The 26329-nt window shown below is 38.6% G+C and overlaps 1 protein-coding gene across 1 annotated transcript; it reads right to left on the reverse strand.

Annotated features, from left to right (window-relative positions):
• Positions 1–11307: 11307 nt before the first annotated feature.
• RFC3 (replication factor C subunit 3) lies at positions 11308–21363 on the reverse strand. Its single transcript, XM_032207555.1, has 9 exons — positions 21232–21363; positions 20596–20733; positions 19879–19946; positions 16971–17068; positions 16148–16329; positions 15776–15912; positions 15567–15665; positions 14106–14175; positions 11308–12462 (listed from the first exon to the last, which is right to left on the reverse strand). Exons 1-9 carry the CDS (start codon positions 21316–21318, stop codon positions 12271–12273), a joined length of 1071 nt encoding a protein of 356 aa, XP_032063446.1. The 5' UTR covers positions 21319–21363; the 3' UTR covers positions 11308–12270.
• Between the last annotated feature and the right edge of the window lie 4966 nt (positions 21364–26329).

A 26329-nucleotide genomic window follows, 5' to 3' on the forward strand; every position in this document is an offset into this window, starting at 1 on the left:
TTAATGTAACAGAAGAAAAATAAATGCTTTTTTATAAGCTGCCTTCTTTATTTGAATGCATCTGCATGGTGATCAGGGAGCCTGACGGGTTCGAAGTCACATGAAGTAATTAGTGTGATGATCTGTGATTTCTGTATAGCGCGATGGTGCCCCATGTAGATGTTCTGTTTCTGTGGGTTGTGCCTTTTAAATGTAATAAATCATCCATAGCTTTTAAAATGATCTGACAAATTTACCTTGACAACACCAAAATTTTGCTCAGTGTGAGATTTTATTAATAAACTGTAATTTCTTAAATGACACTTGATGTCTTTTTAATTAAAAAGGCCATAATGTTTCAATGTCAAAGTCTTGACTACTGCTACAAGACCTGAGCTTTTGGAATTGATTTCTGCTCATCTCATCTCAAACAAGCGAAACCTTCAGGCTGAGCAGTTGAATAACTAAATGTTAAAAGGCCCTATTCCTTTAGAGCTTACCTTTTGATCCTCACATTGCTGCCGAGGCTCTGAATGCATCATTCATTGCAGGCAGAGTGTTTTCCTATCTCAGCTGGATTTCACGCTGTTATTCTTTTAATTGTAAAGAGTCTCTTTTTCTGAGGCAAAATGGATCTGATGGTGAAAGGCCGCCCGACAGGCACCGATAGGCTGCATGTACAGAGCTTCTACTGGCATTTTTTATACTTACCTTTCTAGAAAGAGTTGAAAGCTTGTACCTTTTTCCCCCCTTGAAAGAACAGTTATTTTTCCGTGGAAGCCAACACTTCTACAGTTGAACAAAAAAAAGCTAGTTTATTATCATAATCTGAAGTGGTTCAGGTAGAAATACCTGCCCAAACTGGTACAGGCACTTTCACTGAGGAAAATACAAGTTTGGATAAGTATAACTAATTTTATTGCTTTTTGTTCTCAGCATCTTTAACCTTTGCCTTTTTCTTTCCAGGACTATTCCAGGATTGTTTTGTATTCTTATTTCTCATGGAACATCATTCATTTGACATAGCTGAGACTTTGCTGAAGTCCTTATTGTGCAGCAAGACCTGCTTAACCTCAACATCTGTTGTGAGCTGCTCCCCAACTATGTAGTTTGAGAACAGGGAGCAACCTGCAGAGCTGCCCTTCAGCAAGTTCCTGACAAATCCTAAGACCAAATGCCTTTTTAGGGACAAAATATTTTATCCAAATTAGTCAACTCTAAACTCAGTTCTTGTTCCAGCAATGTTGTCCTGCTTGGGTTTCACCGCTGTAACTACCGTGCGGTTTCCATGTCATTTGTGTCCTGTGTGCAGTTATCCAGCAAGAGTGGAGTTACTTAACTATTTGTTTGTGTGAAAAATGCTTGATAACGTCAGAAACACATGACTGTTAGTAGGCCAAGTGTCTTTCACCTGTATGTTCATGATTTAAATGTTTCCAAGACCGGTAGTGACCATTCATTTTTTCTGCTCTGCTTTTGATGGCTGTCAATAAAGGAGGAGCAGTGGGCAGGCAGTTTTAAGTCCTTTTTTAAAGGATATTGTCAGCAGGATCACTCGCATGGCCATTGCAGAAACCATACATGACCTCAGTACATGGCATCCTGCTCCTTTCAGTCTACTTTCAGTGCTTCTTTCAGTCTACAAATGAGTATTAAAGGTAAGAAAGGGCTAGGTTGCTTTATTATTGAGGGGGTAGTGAATTTTATTGAGAAAATGTGTCTGTTGCCTTCTTTATTGCTGATCTGAAGGATCTGAAGGATGTTGTTTCTTTCCATGTGTCAAGATGAGTTTCTAAATTCTACCATGTTTTTAAAATACGTCAGTGTGCTACGAACTCTTGTCATGGATTAGAGACAGTACCATAGAAAATAAATGATGTACTCCCATGGTGCAAACCACCAGCTGCCAGTGTGCTAGAGCCAGTCCCTGGCCTCATACTTTGTATTCATTAGTGTCCTGGGGGATACTTACTCACCTTATCTTTCCTGTTCTAGTGATTCTCCATTTTTCAACTGAAGAGAACTGCACACAAGCAATAAAGGAGATGGCTTGCATCTTGAGAATAGAGGCCAGATAATGATGTATGTGTGGGCAGTGGAGCAAAAGCAGAGATTTGAAAAACAAGATGTCTTTGTTCTTTGGAGTCCTTCACCTCCATCCTGCTCCTGTGGTGATCCTTGTGCAAGATGAGTACAAAAGTCAGTTCTTCAGTTCTTCAGAAAGCTGGCTTCAAACCAGCCGTGCCTTAAGTTGGATGGGATTTTAGAATTACACAGGGAAGCAAGGAGAGAAGAAAAAATGCCATGCACAGCGAGAGAAAAGTTTCTGAGATGGTCTTGGTTCTCAAGATGACTTGACTCAGTATGGTTGATCAGTGGCACCAAAAAGAGATCATTAGATACTGCAATTATATGTTTCAGTTGAGTTTACCAAACAAGAATGAGAAAGTTAAAAAATCCTTTGTGTGGTGTTCTGAAACACATTTCCTACTTTTTTTTTCTACATTGCAAACAAAGTTCTGAAAATACAGCAGCTTTCGAAATGGTTGTTAAACCTGTGCTGCCCACATCATGTTGCTTCAAGGCTTTCAGAAGTTGCTATTCAGAATTAGGGCAAGCAACTATATGCCTCCCTGTGGCTGCAGATACTATTCATGATTGCAGCAGAGGGGTGACCTGATTTCATATCAGAAAGAATTGCCTGACCTGATTTCATATCAGGAAGTATTAGCTGTCAGACAACAACTTAAAACAGATCATCACCCAAAACAAGGAGCTTACTGCAAACCTCAGGACAAAAGCAGGGTAGGCTGCTCACCGTACACAAAGGTCAATAAATGCACCCTGGCCACACAGAGCAGACAGCAGCAGCATCCTAATGGGGCCTGGCTAAGGTATTACCACATTTTTAAAGAAGGGAGTTTGGCTGAGCTGATAGAACATCACGATCCTGAGCTACATATTATTCATTCATACTTGGACCATGCAAATCTGTGTGTGATTGCAGAAAAGAATGAAGTGTGGAGGATCTGGGGAAATATCACTATTGAAATGCACAATGAACACTTCGGGGCTTTCTTCCTTTTGAAAGCTCAGCGCCTTTGAAAATCCTTCCTAAAGCTTTTTATAGCCTTGGGTTTATTTTGGGGGAGAGGGGAAAGTATGAGGAGCAGACTGCTTTGAAACTCTCGGGTTCTGTAACTTTCTCTTCTTTGATTTTGTTCGTAAAATACATTTCTATTGAAAGGTTTCTTCTAGTGTTATTACTTCAGACTGAGCATGTTTTAGCACACAGATACCTTTTAATAAACAGCTGCCAGCAGTGTTTTGCTGATTTAAAACAGGTAAAATACAGTTGGAATTGGGTTGTTGGATTATACTTTATGTGTGCATTAAAAGCCTTTGTTACTCATTTATAACTATGTCATCATTCGTGTCAACTTGCTCTTTTAAAATTTATTGTACTCTGCCACTTGATATAACATAACATGGAAAGCAATTGAAAGATGCAGTTTTATTGCAGCTCGCTTTGTCACCCTGTATGAAACTTCTGGTTATACTAGACAGACAGTCTTTTACAAGAATTACTGGGTGTACAGGGCCCTCATGGCAGGGAAGTAAGTCTCAACACTGCCATAGTCTAGAGGTCTGTTTCATTGCCTTGTAACAGTCACAGACAACAAAGGGAACAGGCGTTTGCTTCCATATATGCCATACATGAAACCCCCCAAAAATGGTTTTAAAAGTGAGCTCAACATGAATATTTGAACCTGAATTGCTTTCTCCTTGCCAGCAAAATGAGGAAGAGTCAGAAGGTCTTAATAACTCATTCAAATGAATGAGCACAGAAATATGCACAGGAAACTGTCCCAATGACCATTAGTCTGCTGAGAAAACATTTATTAACATCAGTATGCAATAATCATGCTTTTATTTATAGGTCTGCCTTTTGCAAAGAAGATTGGATTCATTATCCAATTTTTATAGATAAAGAAACTGAGGTAATTAACTTTGCTTAAGGTCACAATGTAGAGCAACTATTTGAAAGAAAGTAAAAAGAAAAAATCCAAGCAACATTGTTGCTTTGCTGACAATTATTTATTTTAGGGAGATCTGCCATAATTATGCTTCCTGCCTTTGTTTCTGTGGGTTTGTGAATTAGCAAATCAGAGATCAAACTTGTTTTCTGAGAAATATGCCCTTTCATACTCTCTATGTGTCTGCCAGTAGCAGATGCACATCATGTTTTCAACAGTAGCATGGAATCACATAGTAATCTGAGGTTTTTTAATGCAGCTTTAATTCAATTTGGATATAATATCTGTAATCACATTTCCTTTACTTCCTCACATGGAGTTCATATCACCAGTATCATATATCTTGCATGTTCAGGTGGAGAGGCTGGAGGAGCTAATCAGCACCCTCCACCTGTAATATCTGCCTCTGCAGTGTTCCGTTTTTCCCCTAAATATTAGTATCTTTGTGCAAATGAAGAAAATACTTTTTCGGTCACAAAATGTTGCTGCCTTTCTGATCTGAGAAGGCTGTTCCCTTCAGTTCATACAGTTATTCCATAGCCAGGAGGACTCAATAGCATTTCCATTTTTTGCAGGTCTGAGCTTCTGCATCACATCTTTCCCTACTGTTTAACAGGTTCCTGATGCACAGAAGTTATGCATTTGATTGTTTCTGCCAAGCCCTGCTATCAAGCACACCAATGTTTAGTTTTCCTGGAAACCAACACAGGTATTTTAACCTAGCCTGACTATCTATTCCTCTTTGAACGGTTTAGCTTGGCTCCAGCATTCACTGAACAAGTAATGCCCGTCATCTCCAGCCTGTAACACTACTAGATTTCTCCTAATTCTGATACCCATGGTCTGCTTGCTCCAGGCAGGTGCTCCTAAAAAAGAGCCATGAGACAGGGGCAGTACTAGCCTAACTAGAAGGAATCTTAATTTCTGAACAACTGTCAATGGCTCTAAAAGCAACCATCCCCTTCAATAAGGAATTAATGTTTGGTTAGAAGGATATGTATTAATACTTCCTCACATTTATGAGTGTTCACAAGTGTTATAAAGCCAGAAGGTCTACCTGAAATTCCCATTTTAATCAGCATGCCAATAGCAAAACCAGGACAGAGTTCATTCTTTCATTTTTACACCATGGCCTGCATTTGAAGTCCTCAGGGCAGGTGCTATCTTGAGCTAAAGGACACATCAGGGAAATGTTGACCTTTGGTTTAATGGAAACTCCTCCTGGACTGCTCTCCTGAGCAGTGTTTAGTCATCATTTGTTTTCCTCTTGCACTCTCTGCTTTTCTGAGATAGATTTTAGAAGAGACAGGTGCAATTTTTCTGGCCACATTTAGGGCTCTAGAATGTAGATGTGTTAGTCTTGCTCTGTACTTTGTATTGCCTGAAGAGTTAATAGCAAGAGAGAGCCCCTTTAGAGCATGAATCCTAGAATTCACCTTGAGCAAGTGTTGGGATTAGAGAGCTCGTGTTCTGCACCTTATCTTCTCTGTCCATTGCTTGTGGAAGGACCTTGGAGAGGAGCTCAGCCTCAGACACTGGTTCTTGGGTGTTTCATTTAGGAAAAATTTATCCTAAGTAGGAGTTAAGATCTAGGAATAGGAAAGAGGGACATGAACAACAGTAAATCCAAACAAATTCTTCCTCCAGCACCTTTTGGCCAAACATTGCTGCCTACATATCTCCATTTTGTAGGAAATATCAATATTAAACTGGAAAAGACAAGAAACAGCAGCCTAGCTCTCCTGGTTTTGACTGGGATAGAATTAATTTTCTTGCTAGTGGCTGGTATGGTGCTGTGTTTTTGATTTAAGATGAGAACAATGCTGATAACACACTGATGTTTTTGTTGCTGAGAAGTGCCTACACTAAGTCAAGGACTTTCAGCTCCTCGTGCTGCCCTGCTAGTGAGGAGGCTGGGGGTGCACAAGGAGCTGGGAGGGGACAGAACCAGGACAGCTGGCCTGAGGAATATTCCACAACACATGGCATCATGCTGAATACAGTAAAACTGGGGGAGTTGGGCAGGGGGCTGCTGCTGCTTGGGGATGGGATATGTATTGGTTGGTTGGTGGTGAGTAATTGCACTGTGCATCACTTGCTTGCTTTACTTCATTGTTGCAGTTTTCTTTTTTTCCTTTCTTATTAAACAAGCCTTATCTCAGCCTGTGAGTTCTTGCATTTTTCTTCTTGATTCTCTCCCCCATGCCACTGTGGAGGAGGGAGTGAGCAAATGGCTGTGTGGTGTGCAGCTGCCTGCCAGGTTAAATCACAACACTAGCTCAGCTCTTCTTCACATTATCTGCCACTCTGAAGCTTATGGTCATTCAAGGTCTCAAAAAAAGCTTCCGAAGTCTAACACAATCTCTTATCTACCTATGATAACCACCTGTACAAATAATGATATTTATAAAGCCAAAGCCTTCTTGCTTTTTCTGATTTGCATGTCACTCTAAATTCCCCGGTGCAGGAGATTTCTCCATTTTCTCTACAAACGGTCTATCTGCTGTTCCTAATTTCTGTTGTGGACCCATTGAAAATCACCCACAGCCACCCCAGGATCCATGAGCATTGATTAGGGTTGCCTGTTCTGTGCTTGCACGTTAAGCACCACCACATTGAGTCTCACACAGACATTATGAAGTTGGCACAGTGGCTGCAGCCCGTAATACTCACATCCCTAGAGCTAAGAGACTGTGAACAAACACTGTTTATCTTCCTCTGGCATAAACAGGTTTGATGAGGACGAGTCTATCATAAAAGACTTTTGCCCACCGGGTAAATGTCTTTCTTCTAATTGTCTGCTAATTGGCAAAGAGCTAATCCCACTTATTATCGAAATTCTTTCTCCGGAGAAAACTGAGCTGAGAGTTTCATAAATCCTTTTCCCTCATCCTTTTCAATTTTAAAAATTATTCCAGTGTCATTTGGTAGCTATCACCTAAGGAGGTGTTCTGTTTGAGTTAATCAGCTCCTGCAAGGTTATCTGTGATCTATCCAAAACTGCCTAAGCCAGCATCTTGACTTCTGTCTTAATTAGTAATTACTGGCCCAAAATTGTCATTTACCATAGGCATTTGTACTGACCTCTCAAATTAAGATCATCCATGACATTAAAAGTGGAAGAAACCTATTGGGTCACTTATTCTATCCACCAAAGCATATTATTCATGGTGTGTGGCAGGGAACCCAAGTGTAGGCTATGATTAAGAACACTGCAGTTAACTTGCCTTTGAAATGTAAATACAATTAATGAGTATACCTGTCCTCCCCCAGGATCTGTCCTTGTCTGCTTCATCCTTCTGACTTCTTTGTTTCTTCTCTTTGATTGGGCTCTGGATTTTCTTGCCTTCCTTCCTACTCAAGACTGAAAACATTTTACAGAACTCCCAGAGGCAAAAAGCACAGAGAATTTGTCATAGATTTCTCAAAATGTTTGCTTTATTTTAACATACCCTTAACGTCTCATTGTGACCAGGACGGTGCTAAGTGTTCCTTTCATAATTTAGCACAACAAATAATTTCGTGTGAACATAGCGTTGCAAGTTTAAAAGAAGAGCACCAGTTTGCCTGCAGTGAAAGCCCGTATCGGCAACATTTAGCTATGGTAAAGCTGTTTCCACTCACTGTCTGTCACAGACTTCCAAACAAGAGCAGCACATTTAATATAGCAAAGTAAATAGTCTTATTCAAAAAGAAGAAAATGTTCTTGAGGAAACACTGGGGCAGCCAGAAGAGGGAGGTGACAGTAGGTCTCCATCTCTCTGTTGTTAGTTGCCCTTGATCCAAACTCTCCTAACTGTGTAGTGTCATGAGAAGAGGCTAAAAACACCCAAGAAAGGTATTTTAAGAGTAAGTCATGACAGAATTGCCTTACAGCCCTTATGGGAACATGAACAGGAAACACACCTTCTACAATGTTTACTAGCTCAAGGAATGCTGCAACAGAGTGCACAAATTCTTCCAGAAGCTCAGTACCCATGCCATACACAAATGTAGAAGAAAATCAGTTATAGGGATGTTTAATGGCTAATAGGTTTATTTTTCAGACAAGCAAAGCATCCAATGTTTAAAAAAAAGTAATAATAAGTGACTGGGGTAGGCCTGATTATCTCAATTAATTTGGACAGAAAATAATTCAAGTTTTGATGACAGAAGAATCTGAGTCCTTTTCTCAACATATTGAAGTTAATGGCAAACCCTTTAATCTTGATCACGTTGCAACGTGCAACTAATTCCTGACATGCAACTTGGATGACATACTATTGATTAGTCTGCAGGGCACATTCAACAGTAGAGTTGATTCCTTTTGATTTCTCTTGCATGCTTACATATTTGCTTTCCTTCCCTGCATATGAAAAATAAGGATAAAGAGAAGTATTTAGGCCTTCAAGAACTAGAAGCACATTTCACTGTCATTTTAAGACAACTTTTATTTAGCAGGCTACAACTCCGGATTTTGTTTCGGGTCATTGATTGAAATCCAATGCAATAAATCCATACAGCACTAATTGTTAGTGCAGGCACAAGACATTAAGCAAGAAGGATTAAAGACTGCTCAAGCATACCAGAGCTGTTTCCAACAAGACAAATTACAGCTATTATTTTATATCAATGAACTATAATAATCTTGAATTCCCTGCACTGGAAGGAAAATTTGTGATAATGAACTCTTCTCTTATCTACCTTACCTTCTAACCTGCAATAATCAGGCTACTTCTTCCATAAAGAAGGGGACGTGCCTCACGTCAGCTTTGCTAATATGAATTTATTTAATCAATTAAATTTTTAAAATCTGTCTTCCAAACATGACATTTTTATTATGATTAATGCTCAAATAGTGCTGTTTACCATGGAAACCTAAAAAAAAAAAACAAAACAAAAAAAAAAAAAAACAACAAAAAAAAAAAAAACCACAACTATAATTTAAAAATATTTCTTACAGGAGTTAATGCTTAGAGTTTAGAAATAGGGAATAACGAAGCCTGAATGCACCACTCACCCTTTGCACAGCTGATCTTTGCAGAGCAGAGAGTTTTGACTAGCGTAGTTGCTGTCTGGTTTCTTGATATATATATATTTAATCAGATTCACCCCTAGCTTTCTATGCTACTGTGAAGCTGACTCCTCTGCAACATCTCAGGCTTGTTCAGCATTTAAGTCCCACCTGGGTGGGAGCAGCCTGAAGTTCTCATTTTGAACTAGCAGGAGGTGATGCTGGATGAAAGCAGGGGTAATCCTCACAGCATGCAATTCAGAAGCATTTCTAAGCAGGTCTCAAAAGATGAAATCAGCTGAAGAAACAGATCATCTAGAGGTTGATCCTGTGCTATTCGGTGTTTAAAAGACTATCTGACTGCCTCTCCCACTTGATCTGTGAGGCAGGTGTGGTGTGCATTGCTCAGCGTAGGTCTGGCATGGCACCGTTGCTCAGCTGCACAAAATAAGAGCTGTGAAGGCAGCCATGCCCACCCCAACACCCTTGCTTACCAGGCTAATGTTCTGCTTTTGTGGTAAAAGACACATATGGTGCTTTACATGGTAACCTCATAAGGGGAAAAACAGCCAGTCTCCTTTTTGTTTATTAGCTACCTGGTTATACAGTCCCATCAGCTCCATTTGCTGATGGGCATCGTGAGGAATTGGGGGGCACTGGCCCCCTGCTTCCTCCAGCACAGCCCAGCAGCCCAGTTCTACACCACACAGCTTCTGTGTAAATGCTACAGCTACCCAAAAGAGGCTTAGTCTGTAAGGAGGTACTCTAAAAATTACACTGCTTACTGATTGTGGATACTAAGGCACTTCTTCCCTTAAAAGTTAGTTACCGTAGGAAGAGGGAACATGTACAGAGGCTTATGAGACATTGTGTTTGTTTATTAAGCAGGATCATCAGGAGGAACCACATGCTTTCCATAACAGTGATGGTCACTCTCCTCTATCTCTGATCATTACCCTATTTTTCCATCCTTGACTACTTATCTTGGGTGAAACAAGCATAAAAACGAAACCATTCAAAAGGAGGAGCAAGAGCAGCCACACCATTATGTTGGGGTTTCAGTCTCCTGGACAAAGAAGCTGAGGTCCTTTCAAGCAGCAATCCACTCCTCTATCTCCAGCTGACACAGGTACCACCCAGCTCCTCTTCATCCTCCACATGGATTGTATTTCACAAGTCCCTACAACCATTCTTGTTCTCCTGCATCAGTTCTTACTGGGAGGTACAGTGACGTGGACCAAGCCTGCTTCACCAAATTTTGAACTCAGATGTTTCACTTATAATGGTTCACAGAACAGGATGCTAAACCACAGACAAGAAAATAAAACACAATACCAAGGTAGGTAAGTGCTGCTTACCTGAACAGAAAGCTGCTTTAACTTCTAGAAAGCAGGATGGGGCCAGGGAGGCGGTTGTCATGAAGCTTCAGGATGCCCTTCATACCCTTTCTGTGGCACCCTTTCCAGGGACAGCTGATTAAAAGAGGCAGTAGGCACTTTTAAACTGTGTCACTTACCATTGTCATCACATCCTGGAGTTAGAGTAGGCAAAAAGTAAATTTTATTTGGCTTTTGAAAATAGGTACTGACTGGGCTGCTGAAAGAGCAAGCAATCAGTACGTGCAGTAATTATGCCCCCCTCTCCTATTCTTGCGCTCTGTCTTGCAAGTTATTTAAGCATTCATTTCCACAATTATTGACTCTGCTAATGTGATTTATTTCAGAATTAACAAAATAATGATTTTCCAGGATCTCCATCAGTCAATCAAGACTCCTTGCTATCTTGACAAACTACCACTGCTGTAGCTTTGCGTGACAAGAGCAGATGGAAGAGAGAGCCCATCTTTTAGATTTCCTCAATTTCAAGACCAGTTGGGCACAAAGCAGGCCAGCAGTGTCTCGTGAGAATGAAGCGGAAGGTAAGCAGTGTGTTAACGACACACACAGGGATGGCCAAGTTCCCAGAGAACAGCAATGACACTTGCTCTTTGATGAAAAAAACTAGGGAGATTCTTTATCAATTACTGCAGAGAGGCCCTTAATTAAAATAAATGAATAAATAAATAAAAATAAAAAGCCATTATATGTAACTAGTTATGACTCAAGAAGTCCTCAAAATCTAAATGCTTTCTGGCTTAATTAAGGGGACTAGGAAACAGTATTTAATACATTTATTTGTATATTTAAAACTATCTAGTAATAGTCTAAATCAGCAAAATGACAGCTACAAATGGCAATTTAATCATTTTTAGGGTACCACAGTACATAGAAATAACATGTGAAAGACTTGCAGCGTAAATTGGTGTAACTTTTTTTATTTCAGTGTCTCCCTGAAGATGTATGTCCCACCTTTCTGAAAGATATTCTACATCAAAGTAGTCATAAAGCCGGAATGTACATTCATTTAAGGCTATCACATACACTAATTCTGCATTTAATTTGTTGTTCATATTCTCTTACAGTTTATTCTGCCATTTAAAAAAAAAAAAAAAAAAGCATTACGTATTCTTTCACATCTTAAAGTGATGTTTTTGTCAAAATTTGAAACTTGACCATCCATTAAACCAGAGTCAAAAGAACAGTCTTTATTTCAACACACATAACTGTTCAGATAAACATGAAAGTGTCAGCCAGCAAGTGGCCTTACTTTATATGGATATATTCCTTCTAAACAAAAAAGTTCAGTGTTGTCAAACTGATATACAAGCAATGAAGATGCATTATTCACCCAATTTCAATACAACTGCTTACAAACGGGAGTCAGAAAACATTCAGTATCAACACACAAGATAAGAAACACTGTGATTAAAAAACAAAACAGCCAAACAAGCAAGACATCTAAGTGACTAGGCAGAAAATATATATATTCCTCAGACTGGAATTTACCACACCATGGATATATAAAATCTTTTGCTTACAGCCCAGGCCTTGAACAATCAAGAAGCCAACATGCAGCATCTCTTCTTAATGTAAGCTTACAAATACCGCACAGACTATGACCTTATACAGCTTCCAGGGCAACCTGTTGTCTTTTGGAAAGGACAATGTATGAATTTACCAATAGATTTGATGCTGTTAACAATCCATCTGGCTTCTAAAACTGAACACTCTTCTTCAGTTCGTTGTAGTTTATATGAATAACAAAATAACTTTGAACAATATCCATGTGCCATCAAGCATGGACAAGCAGACCATATTATTTATTTGCTATTTTACTGCCATCATGATACAAAGACTCTGTATGCAGCTCCAGGCATCAGAGTTAGAACATCATGTCATCTAGTCCATCCTCCATAAACTTCTTGTAAATTGCCATAAACTTTGCTACAAATGCTTCAAGATGATAAATGGCTTTGCTGCCCAGTTGCAAGCGGTGTTCGTAGAAGGCTGCCATTTGTGCAACTTCTCCTTTCAGTTGTCCATCACAGTTATTCAAAAGTTCTGACAGAAGACCCTAAAAGCAAGACAATATTCAAAAAAATTACTCTTTCTGTTAAAGAGGATAACCTCAATTTTCTGGAAATAGCTAAGCAAGTGACCGTCAGCTCAGTCAAGAATTTAACAGAAAAGATGTTCAAGAATCATTACACCACCTCTGTGACAGAACTAGATTGATGGAACTGTGTCTCTTCAGAATATTCTTCCGGGATAAATAATTCATGTCAAAACAGAAGTTAACTGTTACATTCTTAGACAAGAAAAATCTTATAAGGGAACTACTCATGCCTTAATGATGAAAATAAACTAACTTCAACTCCAAATGCTATAAACTCTACTTGCATGCATGCACACCACTATAAGGAGAATTTTACGAAGACACAGGTTTGTTAAAATTACTTATTTCCTATCTTGACATCACTGATCAAAAGGAGTAATATAAGGTGTTGTTAACAACAAGGAAATGGCTTAAAGGCTATATATACACATTTATGTAAAAATACAGACATACAAAATACTTTACAACTACTTCCACCATGACAAAAGAAAAAACACACTATTTTTGGTTAGGACAAAAAAAAAAAAATCACTGCAAGTCCATTTCTATTAAAACCTGGGATTAAGTGAGAAGTATCTCTAGCACGTTTCAGGTTTGTGAAGTAGGCAGAGGACACCTTTGACTTGAAGACAAGAGTCCTCAAACAGGGTAATACAGGAACTACTAACACACCATAGGCAAGAAAAGTTAAAGATAAGTCACTACTGCAACTGTCACAAAGAAGAAGTCAATGTGACAAAAAGATTTTGTCTATGGCAATATCCACCCAGGGTAAATTGCAAACATTATCTTTAATCTTCACCTTTTGTTCTGGTCTGGGTTTTATTTTGTTTGTTTGTTTTTTCCCCTCTCCTTCCAGCATCTTTTCACCCTGACTAAAATAAAAACACGTGCCCTATTCTTTTGTTTGTTTGTTTTATAATATAACAAGATTTCTGCAGAAACATGCTGCTCTACTTTCCTTCATTAACCTTTCCAACAGGACACAGCAAATACTGAACATATAACAGAATTTTCACAAAAGAGAACAAACTGAATCAAAACTAGCCCATAAAAATACACCTATGCTTCAGTACAGAAAATGACAAATGACCTGGTAAATCTTCAAGGGGACAAAGCATGCCCTCGTTTGGTTTTACTCAGCTATAATGTTGCTGTCTATGATCACAAAGTAAAGTTCAGTATACCCATTCAACAGAGGTCTGCACAAGGAGTGTTGTGATAAAAATACACTAGTTACAGAACAGAATCTTCCTGCCTCAAGATCTACACTACTCATAACCATGTTCCAATATATATTTAGACATGAACATAACAGTCCAGTAGATACACTCAGGATCCTGTGAACTGAATGCTATGGAACAGCGTTTGCAGGAACAAGGTCTTTAGCTACTGATTTAAAAAGATGACGTGGACTATTCTGGTTACTTTAATAGGAAGAAACACCGAAAAGAAAAGCATCTTGAAGTTACTAACATTTATTTGGAAAGAACACAACCTTCCTTCTATATTTGGGTATTTTTGATTTTTTTTTTCCCATTTAAAAACAGATATTCAGTGTTTATATCTCTACCACATTAAGAGCGAGATAGCTGAAGTACCTTCATTATAATCTCAGGAGGAATACAGTGTGTTAGGAGTTCATAAAGCCGTCCACGAACCTCTAAAAGCCTGTTGGAAAGACAACAAAATATCAGACTTATACTCACAAAGCATGCAAATTTTCACTAGTTGTGAAATATGCCTTAGAGAAGAGAACAAAAAAGAAAAAGGTCAACCCATGCAAAGCATTTTTTTGTTTTTAAAACCAGAAGCATTGCATGTCAGATAAGTTCCCATTCACGAGCTGCATATCCCCTTTTATTCGATATACTATATGTGAACATAGTTTATTTAATTTTAGTGTATCTACAACAGCTAATCTAAAAGCTACAAGGCTATTAGAATTTGTCTTAGGCTTATTTCTCTAATTCTTCTTCGTATCTAAGTTTTTATTATTTATGCTTAAGACTAGTGAGAAGGTACCACAAAACTGAGTAATCACAAGACTCATTTATACTGCTTTTCTGTGGTCATCATGTCAAGTGTGGGCAAGATGATCACGTGGTAGAAAATGATCCAATTATCAACATTGGATACTGAGAGGCTACAGACATTTGATTTCTATACAAGATTGTCAATGACATCAAGTAATACTCAGAGTGGCCTAAAAGAAGCAGGCTGCATGTATGAGACACAAGGTGGAATAATAAAGAGGGCATATCCCACCGTGCTTGAAAATGAAAGTATTTATTTCTCACTTCATCCTAAACTCTTTCACAAAGTCACGTTATGCTAGAGGTGATGAAACAAAAGCTTTAAGTATGACAGTAAAAAGGACAGCATAGTACTCAACTAAGCTTATGCTCACTTTTGATAACAAATCTGTAACACATTATACAGAAAGGGCAGAGAAATGGATAGTTCACCATTAAAGTGAAGACCAAAAACCACCTAAAGATTTAACCAAAAAAATGAACATAAAAGATTTGAGTTGAAAGAGACCTGGAAAGGCCACAAACATTCAAGACACTACGTAATTCCTGAAACACATATGTCTAATTAAAAGTTTGATGCAACTTAACCTCACTTCCAAGCCTTCCCAAGATGAACATCATGAAAAATGTTACTGCTTTCTTCTTAAGTCTTTCCACATCTGCCCACTCTGTTTTAAGTCTCACTGCTTCCATACATGTCAAGTTCTCTAGATGTCTCTGATCATTTCTGGTCATCTCCTCCAGACTTGAGAATTTGCCTAAAACCTTTCAGTGTGGTGCTTAAAAATAGTTAGACCATTTCAAAACAAGCCTCACTACTGCTATGTGAACAACAGAGACTTACTCCAGTGTCACGCAGGCTGTATTTCTAATCTTGAAATCCACTAAGCTACGAACTCCAGTAAAATATCATAAAATTACAAATAACTGAAGATGGCATGTTTTTAACTACGGCATTTCTTATAATCAAGAAAAAAAATAATATACATACATAATTTATAAATGTAAGCATGTTTACCCATCTACCTTTGTGGTGTCTGTTGGCTGACAATAGCATTTGCAGTTTCTCTCAAATAAACTTCCCAGTCCATTTCAGGAATGTCTTGATCAGCAGTGAAAGGATACCTACATAATGATGATGATAAAGCAAACTGTCACCTACTCGGAACAAGGATACAGAAGTTGATTTCTATGTCTAAAAGCATAGTTTACATTAATATTTAGCAGTCACTTACTGTTGTACTCTGCAAGACTCGCACATAAGCAGTGCTTTCCGAAGATTCCTGCCAGACTTCTCTGCAAGCCTTTGAGCCAGTTCCTGAGGAAGAGTCAGGCCTTCCTTCTTACACACACTGGACAATACATTACAGATCTAGATGGGAAACAGCACAGAGTGCAACATTCAGCAAACAGTTCAGCACCAACAGGTTCTCCTACTTGAGAAATTTCTGAACCAGAGATGGACCACTCTTTCAAGTGATGTGCTTGACAAGTCACCCACCCAAACTAGGTCACCCAGTGAAAATACAACATTTCAGAAGCCCGCAACAAGAACTCATCTGGCAAGAAGTTTTAAAGGATTTATTTCGGCTTCTGTTTCAACATACATCTTCAATGCTGGGAGCAGGCACTCGGATGGCCAGGCATCTGCTTTGGATAGGTGCTATGATTTTTGAGATGGAATTGCAGCACAGGATCAGCCTGCAGGTTGCCATGTACTTCTCCATTGTTCTTCTCAAAGCATGCTGGGCATCTTTAGTCAGTTTGTCGACTTCTGTTAACAGCACCACTGAAAAAGGGTAAAAAGAAGTGTACATTTTTTTTCCATATCAGATTGCCTTAATAAAATGAGTACTTTGACATATAAGTGATAATATTAAAATGAATTATGCAAGCAGCACAGTTCCACAGACAAGAAAATAAGGCAAGATTAACACAATAAGCATGCCTTGTGTAGTCTGCCACTCCCTGATACTCTATACTTATGTACTAGAATGTCCATTTCTAGAGTAGGGCCTGCAACGCTTCAGTGCCAAGTAATTCAGGTAGATGTAGAAGCTTTCAACCTGATAATAAGTGTAATAACTTCTTACAGGAATTCTAAGTAAGAAATGCTAAACTAATTTATGGCATAAGGTTATATAAAAACCCACACATTTCTTGAAGACTGCCCTCAACGTATTTTATATTAAGAAGCTAACATCTTATCTTAGCAAAGGAGTGGCAGAAAGCTGCCTTTTTACAGCAGATGCAGGGCCTTTCCATGGTATTACAAAGAAAAAGATATATTTCAATAATGCTTTGGAACAATCAAGAGACACTCAATACAAAACAATTAATTTTTGTAGCTACTTTCTGCAGATTCAGTCACCTGAAATCTCAGAAAAAAAAGTTTCAGAAGTACTTTGTTTTTACACTGTTTTTACTCACCTTTGAAGTCACGCTGAGTACTTGTCTCAAGCTGTTGGGATTGTGCTACTGTCTTCAAGAGTTCCTGAATTACCACACGGTCATTATTTCCAGCATCACTGCATCAAGAGATTAAATAGAACTTGTTTTAAAACAACATCTTTACACTGCACAAAAAAATACATCCTCCTAAGCAGCCTTTTGGTCAACTGACTATCCAAGAATGACAGGAATTCAGAAGCTGTTGAGATTAGAATTAACCTCAACACACACATTTGGTTAGAAGTTACCTTCCCAAGTAATAAAAAAACCCAAACTTTGTGAAGGCACAGCTGGATTAGTCACACTGTATTTGGAAGTAGCAAAACCGTTGTCAAATGTTTTTATCAACTTACTAAAACAAAACCCATTTTTCTGGCATAAGAAATCAAAACTTTTGTCACCTGCAACTTGGACACATACACTTAGTGCGAACATTTTTGCCCACCATCATGGAAAGAAAAAGTGAGTCTAACCACACAGTAGGATGCCTGACTCAAAGGACTGATGTAAACACTTTATTTTTCCCTTAGAACTAGATGTCATGCTATGAACAAACCATATGCTTAATGCAAATTTGAATGGCAGACAGTGAAGTTATAAAAAGTTACTAATAAAAGATTAATACTGAGATACCATTAGAGCACAGCTGGCAGGCTTGTTTTTCTTAGAAGGCAGGAAAACAAGAGGAAATACATGCTGATCTCCTTCCTGTCTCTTCTCTGTACTACCCCCTCACTGGCAACTGCACAGCTTTCTTAGCCCTTAAGTTAGTAGCTCAGCTAGCTTGAGTCAGATTTGACAGCCACTGGGGTGACTGATTTGGCAGCTGTGTTACTGAAGCAGCAAAGAAGGGAAGGGAAGAAAAAAAAATCCTTTGCCTCTTCAGACTGTTGTCTTCATAGAGGAAGCAGCTCTGAAACATTTCACTGGCAACCAAATAAAAAAGACATTCGTCTGTCCTGCCTGAGTCACCACTCAACCCAACCTTCCCCTTCTTTGCCAAGGAGAAGGCAGCAGAATGGACAGAAGCATCACATTAACTCAACGTTCACAATCTGCTGAACAGGCTATGCTGACTGTGACTGAAGCACCTACTCAGTCCAAGAGACCTGTCCTTCAGCAAGGGAGCAGACTTATGATTACAAAAAAAAAAAACAAACAAACAAAATAAAAAACTAGTTCTACTCAGTTACATCAACTTTTGGAAATGGAAAACAGTTTCCTAGTATTTAAAGTATTTTTTGTAGTAACAGAGAATCCAAGGTCATAATTTCATGGTGATGGATTATCCTTGATACTACACAACCACAGCAAATATTCCAGGAAAACAATGAGCAGAGGCAGAATTACCACACAAATGTGCTTTTTACCCTTCTTTATTCTTTCACTACTCACTTACTCAGGGTACCCCATTTTAGAATATCTACTTGAGCTATTCAAGTGACCAGGAGACAATGTTTTGGAATTCAGATGATAGAACCATTCTTTTTCCTCCAATCTAATAAAGTTCCATAATAAATTCAATGCCTGTAGAGTCCTATTCCTTCCCAGGAGTTAATTTCCTTTCCCTGATAGCCATTTATCACATTCCATGTTACCAACAATGAACCACATTATTTCACTATACTATTATTCTATCAAAATTCACAAATCATACTGATGAACATTAACCAGCACATGCAGGTTCACTGTCTGGTCAGACATAAACATGACAGTGACAATTATTCCATCGCTTAAAGCCTGTGAACCCACATACTAATAATAAAAAACCTACGATAGTGAAATTGCTGCATATTTAAAATAAAACACCTTTTTTTAAAAAACGTTTCAAACTGAAGCACTCTAGAGAGTAACAGAAGTATCAGTCACATTAGGTTGTCAGAGCAGAAGATTGAATATGAGACCTTTTAAATCACCAAGATGATATATTCACTATTACCGTTTATTCTTAATTATACAGTTTATTAGTAAGAAACCTCAGCTTTGTTTGAGGCCACACCAGAATACCAGCAGATATCCGCTGATCAATATATAGAGACTAACAGCAAAAGAAGCTTTTAAAGACCACGCTGTATGATAGAAACAGAGCAACATGTGAAGAGATTTACTGGTAAGCACAAAGCTACAAGTTACTTCAGGATACTTGCTGTCTTATAGTTTTAACTCAGACAGCAAAGCCACCATAACCAAAACCTACCAATGCACAAAGACATTTACTGTCTTGTGATTTAAAGTAACATTAAAGGGCTTCAGGTAAATACAAGTATTTACTTTGGGTCAGCAAACTATCATCAGCAATTTCACAACTGTCACAGGAGACATACAGCACACCTTTACAGCTTCTGCCACTTAAATCAACGTTTGACTTCCCTCATAACAGGACTCCCAGGATTTAGTGAGTGCTTTTTGTTGTTGTTCCTTTGTTTTTAAAACTCTATGCTTTACGCTATTTTAAACGAGTTATGATGTAAACCTTGCTTGCTTTCAAGTTACTTGGTTTTTGTATTTTTAAGAGAAGTAATAATTTTGGGTTGTTGGTTCCAATAAAGTTCTCAATTGCAACCCAAATGGCTAAACTTATGAATCCAGAATTGTTCCTCAGTACCCAGTCCTCTACATCTGCATGCTGATCCAGCTGGTTAAGCAGAACATTACTGTTTTAATTATACAGCAATCCAAATGTTTGTTCATTCAGAGCTGTTCAATTAAAGATCCTCTCCCTACCCTCATGTGCTGCCCAAACCTACAAGCCAATATCTAATTTGTTCAGGCAATAAATTGGGCTATCAGGCCATTATATCGCTCAAAACCACTTGCAATACGGCTAGTGCCTTATATTTAAAGTGGGAATTTCTTTTTTTTTTTTTTTTTTTAACTGGACACTTACCTTGGGTTAACTTCAAGGTGATAATTGCTTGCAATCGTGCTAATTTCTATTTTCTTTTTAGAAGGTGCCTGTGTAGAAAGTAACCATATTACATTTCAGAAAGAGTTCTGAAATCAGAAGGAAATATCAATCTTACAGATTATAACTAGCTAGGTCATAGGAAAACTGTTAAGTCCTACAAATAAAATAACCACTCGAACACTAGCCTTAATGCATCTCCTACCCCTCACTACCCACCCTTGAAGGAGAAAAGGAGTTCTGAGATATCAGCTACCCTGTTAAACAGAAACTGGGGCAGGTGGGTTGGAATTGGACAGTCTGTAAAGTCTCTTTCAACCCAAGCCATTCTGTGATTCAAATACTAATAGTGATTATAGTGTAATGGTGATTATTAAGGCATACTACATTTACTGAGTTTTGTATCAAGGAATCTTATTACTGGAATCAGTAATTCAAAATAAATTATATTTTGTCCACATAGAGAAACACTTTGGAGAAAAAGCTTTGGACAAGCCAGAAAAAGCTGCATAAATACAGCAATATTTATATAACCCATGAACTTGGGTCTGAACAGTGCATATACCCTATATTTATACCATCCAGTCTATATATAACCAGTAAATATACATTCTTAAGTTTAAATAAAGGCCTTATAAGAGAAAGGTATCAGTATGCATGTATCCATGGTGCTTCACAGGGGACCTTTCTTTTTTTTACCGTTATGCTCTGATGCTCAATCCTCAGTTTTTCCACGCCTGGACCATATAACTCCCGTAACAGACACATTATCCTCGTCTTCTTTCCAGCGCCTGACGGTCCATACACCAAGAGATGGGGGAAGTCACCACACTGAACCTGAACGCGAAGCAGCAAGATTTGTTAACCACAACAGTTATTTTTCTTAGGTTAAAATTTATGATTTATATAACTTCTCACTGAAGTTTATATGAAATGACTTTTTGAGGTATTGATGTTACATACTAGTTAAATTATGAACTGATGAAGTTCATCAGAAGAAACTCCTTTCCTTCAGTAATATTTCATTTGGAAGATATTTGCCCCTCAAAACAATACATAACCCCATTTCACTAGAAACACCCCCCAAAAAGTAAGCATTTGCTTCCAGGGTGACAACTTAGGGCTGAAATACATATATATACACACAAACACTTCTGGTGCGTATGTACGTGTATATAAGTTCCTCCTTATACACTATACGCTCTAAAACCTTTAAATATGACCGGATTAATTAGCTAATTAGCTGTTTAACCGCTGTCTGCGCGAACGGGCGGGCCGGGTCTCGAACCCGCGGCGCAGGGTCCGCGCCCCCCCCCCGCCCGGCCGCCCCCTCACCAGGCAGCGGAGCTGCGCGGCCTGCTGCCGGTGGAAGTCCAGGCGGCCCAGGCTGCCGGGCCGGTACTTGTCCACCCACAGGCTCATGGCGCCCGAAAAGACCGCGCACACCCGGCTCCCAACCGCCCTCTACGGCGGCTGCCCGGGGACAAGCGGCAGCGGAGGCGAGGAGGAAGGGCGCTGCTGCCCCTCCTCTTTCCCCTCCCCTCATTTTGGGGGCTATTTCACCGCCCTGAATGATAATTTTTTGCCGTCGTGCCCTTCTGGGGTTTGTGTGTAAAGACATGAAGGCTGTGCTCCTGCTCGCCACAACTGCAGTCGTTAGTCATTTAGAATCACAGAATGGGGGTGGAAAGGACCATAAACATGACCCAACTCCGAGCACGCCTCTTGCTGCCTGTGGCAGGCTCGTTTTGTTCACAAATCATACACAAACACTTGTTTTAGGGGGTGCTGTCCCCCCGCAGCAGGCTTAGCAGAAAGCATGTCTGAAGGGAGAGCTGTGATCCGCAGCCAGCAGCGGGAGGCGAGGCAAGCTGGTGGCGAAGGAAGCAGCAAGGAGCAGGCAGAAAGCTGCCCAAAAAGCTTTCTCAGCTTGCCCTCCCTGCCCCTGACCCGGAGCAGACAGAAAAGAGCCCCAAAGGCTTCCTTAGCCTGCCCTCCCTGCCATTTCCCCAATCCATCTGGCCTCTTGACCCCTGCAGATGGCGGGCAACAAGAGGCCGGTGTCCTGCGCCGGGGGAACATACGCTCCTCCGCCGCTTTGCCTCGCTCTGTGCCGTCCCAGGCTTGCAGACTCATTACGGATCAGTGGGTTGCCCATAATCGATGTGCCACACTGCGAATTTACAAGCTAAGCGTGTGGCTTTATTAACACAACGCCCGTCTACAAGAGGAGGTCTTATTCCTACTCTATATGGTAGCCCTAATAAATGATAGTGCACAAACGATTTGAAAGTAGAAAAATTAAAAGTCATAAAGCATCGCTGTACACATGCATAGGCTAAAATGTGTCAGCCTGATTTTTGTACTTAAGTAACTTTTGTGAAAAAAATACTTTAAGAGTTCATGTGACTTCCTATTTTATCAGCTCAATGTTTACATTTATTCACATAGTCAGAAAGCCATAAATACAGGTAATAGCTTTGTTATCCTTAATATTCAAGTTACTCATAAAGGTCATATAAATCTAGTGGGAGCAAAATAAGAACACATCAACTAGTAAAGCTAGGTGTTTCTGAAACATTGTGTACTCTCGTAGACGGTCATGAATCAGTTTTATTTGCAGATTGCCTTGAATTAAACAAAATAATAATAACTTTATACTGCTTTGTCAGCACCATCCTTGTACATGACTGAGCTTGTGAAAGCTGCAGCTGCAATATCTGGCCTGTGTGTACATTTGAGTCCCTTTCTTCTGCCCAGCACCACAGTGACCAGTTCCTTTGCCTTTTTCTAAGTTTTCATTTTGTGGGTCTACAGTGTTTCTCATGTGGCTGTCCTCTCCCCTCTCTTTTTCATGAGTGCTTAATTTCCCTTGTTGTTCCCTTTGGTTAGTCATATTTACAACTAGCCTTTACAAGCTTTTTCAGATCCTTTGTTCATTTACCTCAATTTTTAATAATTTCTGAGTGATGTGTTATTCTTGTGTCTATCAGTGTCATGCTAGATTTAATTGCAATTTCTGTGATAACTCCTTATAACCTACTCCATTTTTCCAGCCCCCAGAGATACTGTATTTACAGATGCGTGTCACCATCTAGCAAGTGCTTTGACAGATTCTCCAGGGTTTTGAAAGTACCAATGAAACAAAATCCTTTTTGGATGAGGTTATACTTAAACAGGTAGGACTCAGTCCAGCAGGCTTCCAGCTCCCAATGAGATCACAGGCTTAAGATGCCTAGCAGCTTTGAAACGACCCTAAACTCTTTTTATTCTTAGGTCATTAAATTTCCTTAGGATTTCTTATTTTCCTGAGCATAAAATGTTGGTAATTGTGCCCTACCTCAACAATGCATTTAAGTATGTGCTTACATTCATGCTCTCAGTTAAGCTGTTCTCTGCCTTAAAAAGTAATTAAACAGATGAAAAAGATTATTTTCTTAAGTAAATATCTTACATTTCTAAAATCTGGGCCTGCATGAAGCATTGCAGTTGTGGTACTTTCTATCTGATTAAAATGCTCTAGAATGTATTGATTTTCTACTTCATTAACTTTTTACCTTCACTGTAAATCTAAACAAAAAAAAGTAAGTATCTAAAATTGAATGGTTTGGCCAAGTGCATTGCAAATAAATTAACATGAATAATACAGGAGATTGAGGCAATTTCAGTTGCAGCCACAATTCGCTCAAATATAAGGACTGTTAAAATACATCTTCACTCGTTTTGTTCGGTCCAGCAGAAAGTTCAAAAGGTAAAATGACTTCTCTGCATGAATAAACTAGAGAATGTATCTGAAAATAGAGATTTTAATTACAAATGGCATTCTGAGCCCCTTACTCCTGTTACACGTTATTAAAAAGTGACATGATGTCAGGCACTATAAAAGAAGCTCCCTCTTGTACCCAAATTGAAGTAAAATTATAAGCCCTGGATCCAGTGTTTAAATATATATATGTAATTTTTAATCAATTTTAGACTGACTATTAACACAGTGTTAGAAAAAGTTAGAGCATTGTTACACTGACCTCCTCAGTCATTACAGCATGATTGCTGATAGCAATCCAAGCAGCTATTAACAAGTCCAAGTACCGTTTTGCTGTACAACAACTTATGTTTTTCAGACAAGACTGTTTGGCATCCTTTGATCCTTCAGGCTGCTTAGCTGAGCGAGATAAATTTTCTTTTCAGTTTCAAATATTTTAGTAGATTATTGCCACTCTGTTGGCTGTCACTCTAGGTTATATCACCCTGTCCCCAACAGAGTGCCTGTATTGCTGCAAGTAAATTGTAGCATATCAAGAAAGAGCAGATCACTAATTACAATGAAAAAAAAAAAAAAAAAAAGAGAGAGAGAAAAAGACTGCAATAAAGTGACATCTGTTCTATTGGTGACATGCTGATGTCATGCAGATTGAATGTGACAGTGGAAAGAAAAGCACTAATGATGATAGCCAAAAAATATCTAAAGCAACAACAAATATTCCATATAGATTGGTAACATTGAAGAAGCTGCTTCTCTGTAAGAAATATAAAGCCAAGAAATCCTAGTTCTTCAGCAGTCTTAATGGGTTATCTTACAATCCTGAATTTACTTTGAAAGAGTAAAGTAACAAAAACAACACAGAAGTTTCCCATGCAAGGATGAGACAAACTAAAAAGGTACAAGACGATACCATTTTTACAGCCAGTGAAGAAGTATTGTGGAAAAGGCTACAGAGATAAGACGTAATTGGAGGATACATCTTGTCCATCAGTCCTTACTGCCAAGACTTTTGCACATCTGTCCACCAGGAAAAGGTTAAGCAAAACCTGTTGATAAAGAAGTGGAAGGGTGAAAAGAAATTGGTGAATAGGTGTATTTAATAATAATAATAATAATAAATAAACAAATGAAATTTATTTATAAAGCAAAAGCTTTATATTTATAATTTATTTATAAAGCAAAAGCTTTGCATTTTCATGCAGTCAACACATGGCGGTACCGTAAAATGTTCTGATTTAATCAATCCTTCTTTGTATTCCAACTCATGTTGCTGAGATCCAGACCCTGCTCAGCTTCCTCAGTCTGAAGAATTGTGCCTGAGGAATTAAAAGAAAAAGAAAAAGAAAAATGTGCCTGAAGAATTAAAAGAAAAGGAGATGAGATATGTTTTGCTGTTCTTGTCCCTCTGTGGCCATAATTGTATGTAGCTGTGCAAACCTGAGACCCTTTTTTCTACCATTAGGAGTTGTCAAACTACAGCAAACTGCAGCAGCACAGTTACTCATGGTAGAAAAACATGAGGTGACAGCTGAAATTTTTTAAATGTTCTAAACATAAATTCAAACATGCATTTGGGGACATGTAGAGTTACAGATCCATTCTTCAGATGAACTACAGCTATGTCAAATACATAGTCATTTTCTATTGATGTTTTTGATTTTAAAAAATAGGCTATTTTCATTTGTAGTTTAGGTCTTTCCCCCTGAGACTTAGCAGGTCACTGACCAAAAGATATAGCCTTGTTCTTCAGTTCCCATCAGCCTGCAATTTGCAATATGAGAACAAAGGAAGCAAAGGAAACTCTGTCCATTTAAGACTGTAGATACAGATTTACAAGTATTCTTATTCTAAATAAGACACACAAGTTCTGTATAGAAGCTAATCACAAAGCTCTTTAAAGAATATGCTGTCAGATATTTAAACATAGGAACAAATATTGATACCTGACCTTAATTAGAAAGTAATTTTGTGATGTTGAGATTTGACATTTTTTATCTTTCTTGGCAAGGATGTGTTTGGTTGACAAAGACTGTGGATTATTTTGGGTTGTTGAAGTATTTGTTTCCATTCTCGCCAGTACTTGAACTTTTTTTTTTTTTTTTTTAATTCACTTCAGTTGCATTTTGATGAAAAATTCACCAAAAAAAATGCATTTTTGCAAAGTCAGATGAATCTACAGGAAAGAAGTTACACTGAAAAAAAAATAGCTTTGTTTTATGTGTAGTATTTTAATTAATGTAGCTCACATAGCAGGTGTTTTCTAGATTTCTAACACCTGATAACTTTTTTTTATTTAACTTTCCTCCAGATGATAAGAGGCCCAGACCCTCTGAATCCACAGAACATTAATGAATGAAATCCAGACACCTCCAAACACATATTAGGGTATTTTCAGTGATAATACTAATTGCGGGACACCAAAATGAGACTCTTGTTGCATTTCTATGGAGAAAGTTGAAAGATATAATCTGCCATGTTCACAACCTGTATCTTTGCTGAGCAATTGGTAGAACACGTTGGTTGTCCCTAGTTGTGGTTTTCATACATTTACTGAAACCCAAAGATCTTATGGCACAGGCTATGTTTTATGAACCAACTAATATTTCAGAGCTTGACTACAGTAATTTCATCTCCTATAAAATTTTACTGTTCCTAGTAGCTATCCAATTA

Source organism: Aythya fuligula, chromosome 1, assembly GCF_009819795.1.
Source record: "Aythya fuligula isolate bAytFul2 chromosome 1, bAytFul2.pri, whole genome shotgun sequence".
Lineage (NCBI taxonomy): Eukaryota > Metazoa > Chordata > Aves > Anseriformes > Anatidae > Aythya > Aythya fuligula.

What these genes read in the sequence shown, in the direction of transcription:
- RFC3 (XM_032207555.1), bottom strand. Translation starts at nt 21,318, where the DNA reads ATGAGCCTGTGGGTGGACAAGTACCGGCCCGGCAGCCTGGGCCGCCTG. An exon ending in TTGAGCATCAGAGCATAACG is followed by an intron (nt 19,947 to 20,595) that starts GTAAAAAAAAGA and finishes CTTTCTACACAG; the next exon opens with GCACCTTCTAAAAAGAAAAT. An exon ending in GAGTCTTGCAGAGTACAACA is followed by an intron (nt 15,666 to 15,775) that starts GTAAGTGACTGC and finishes ATCATTATGTAG; the next exon opens with GTATCCTTTCACTGCTGATC.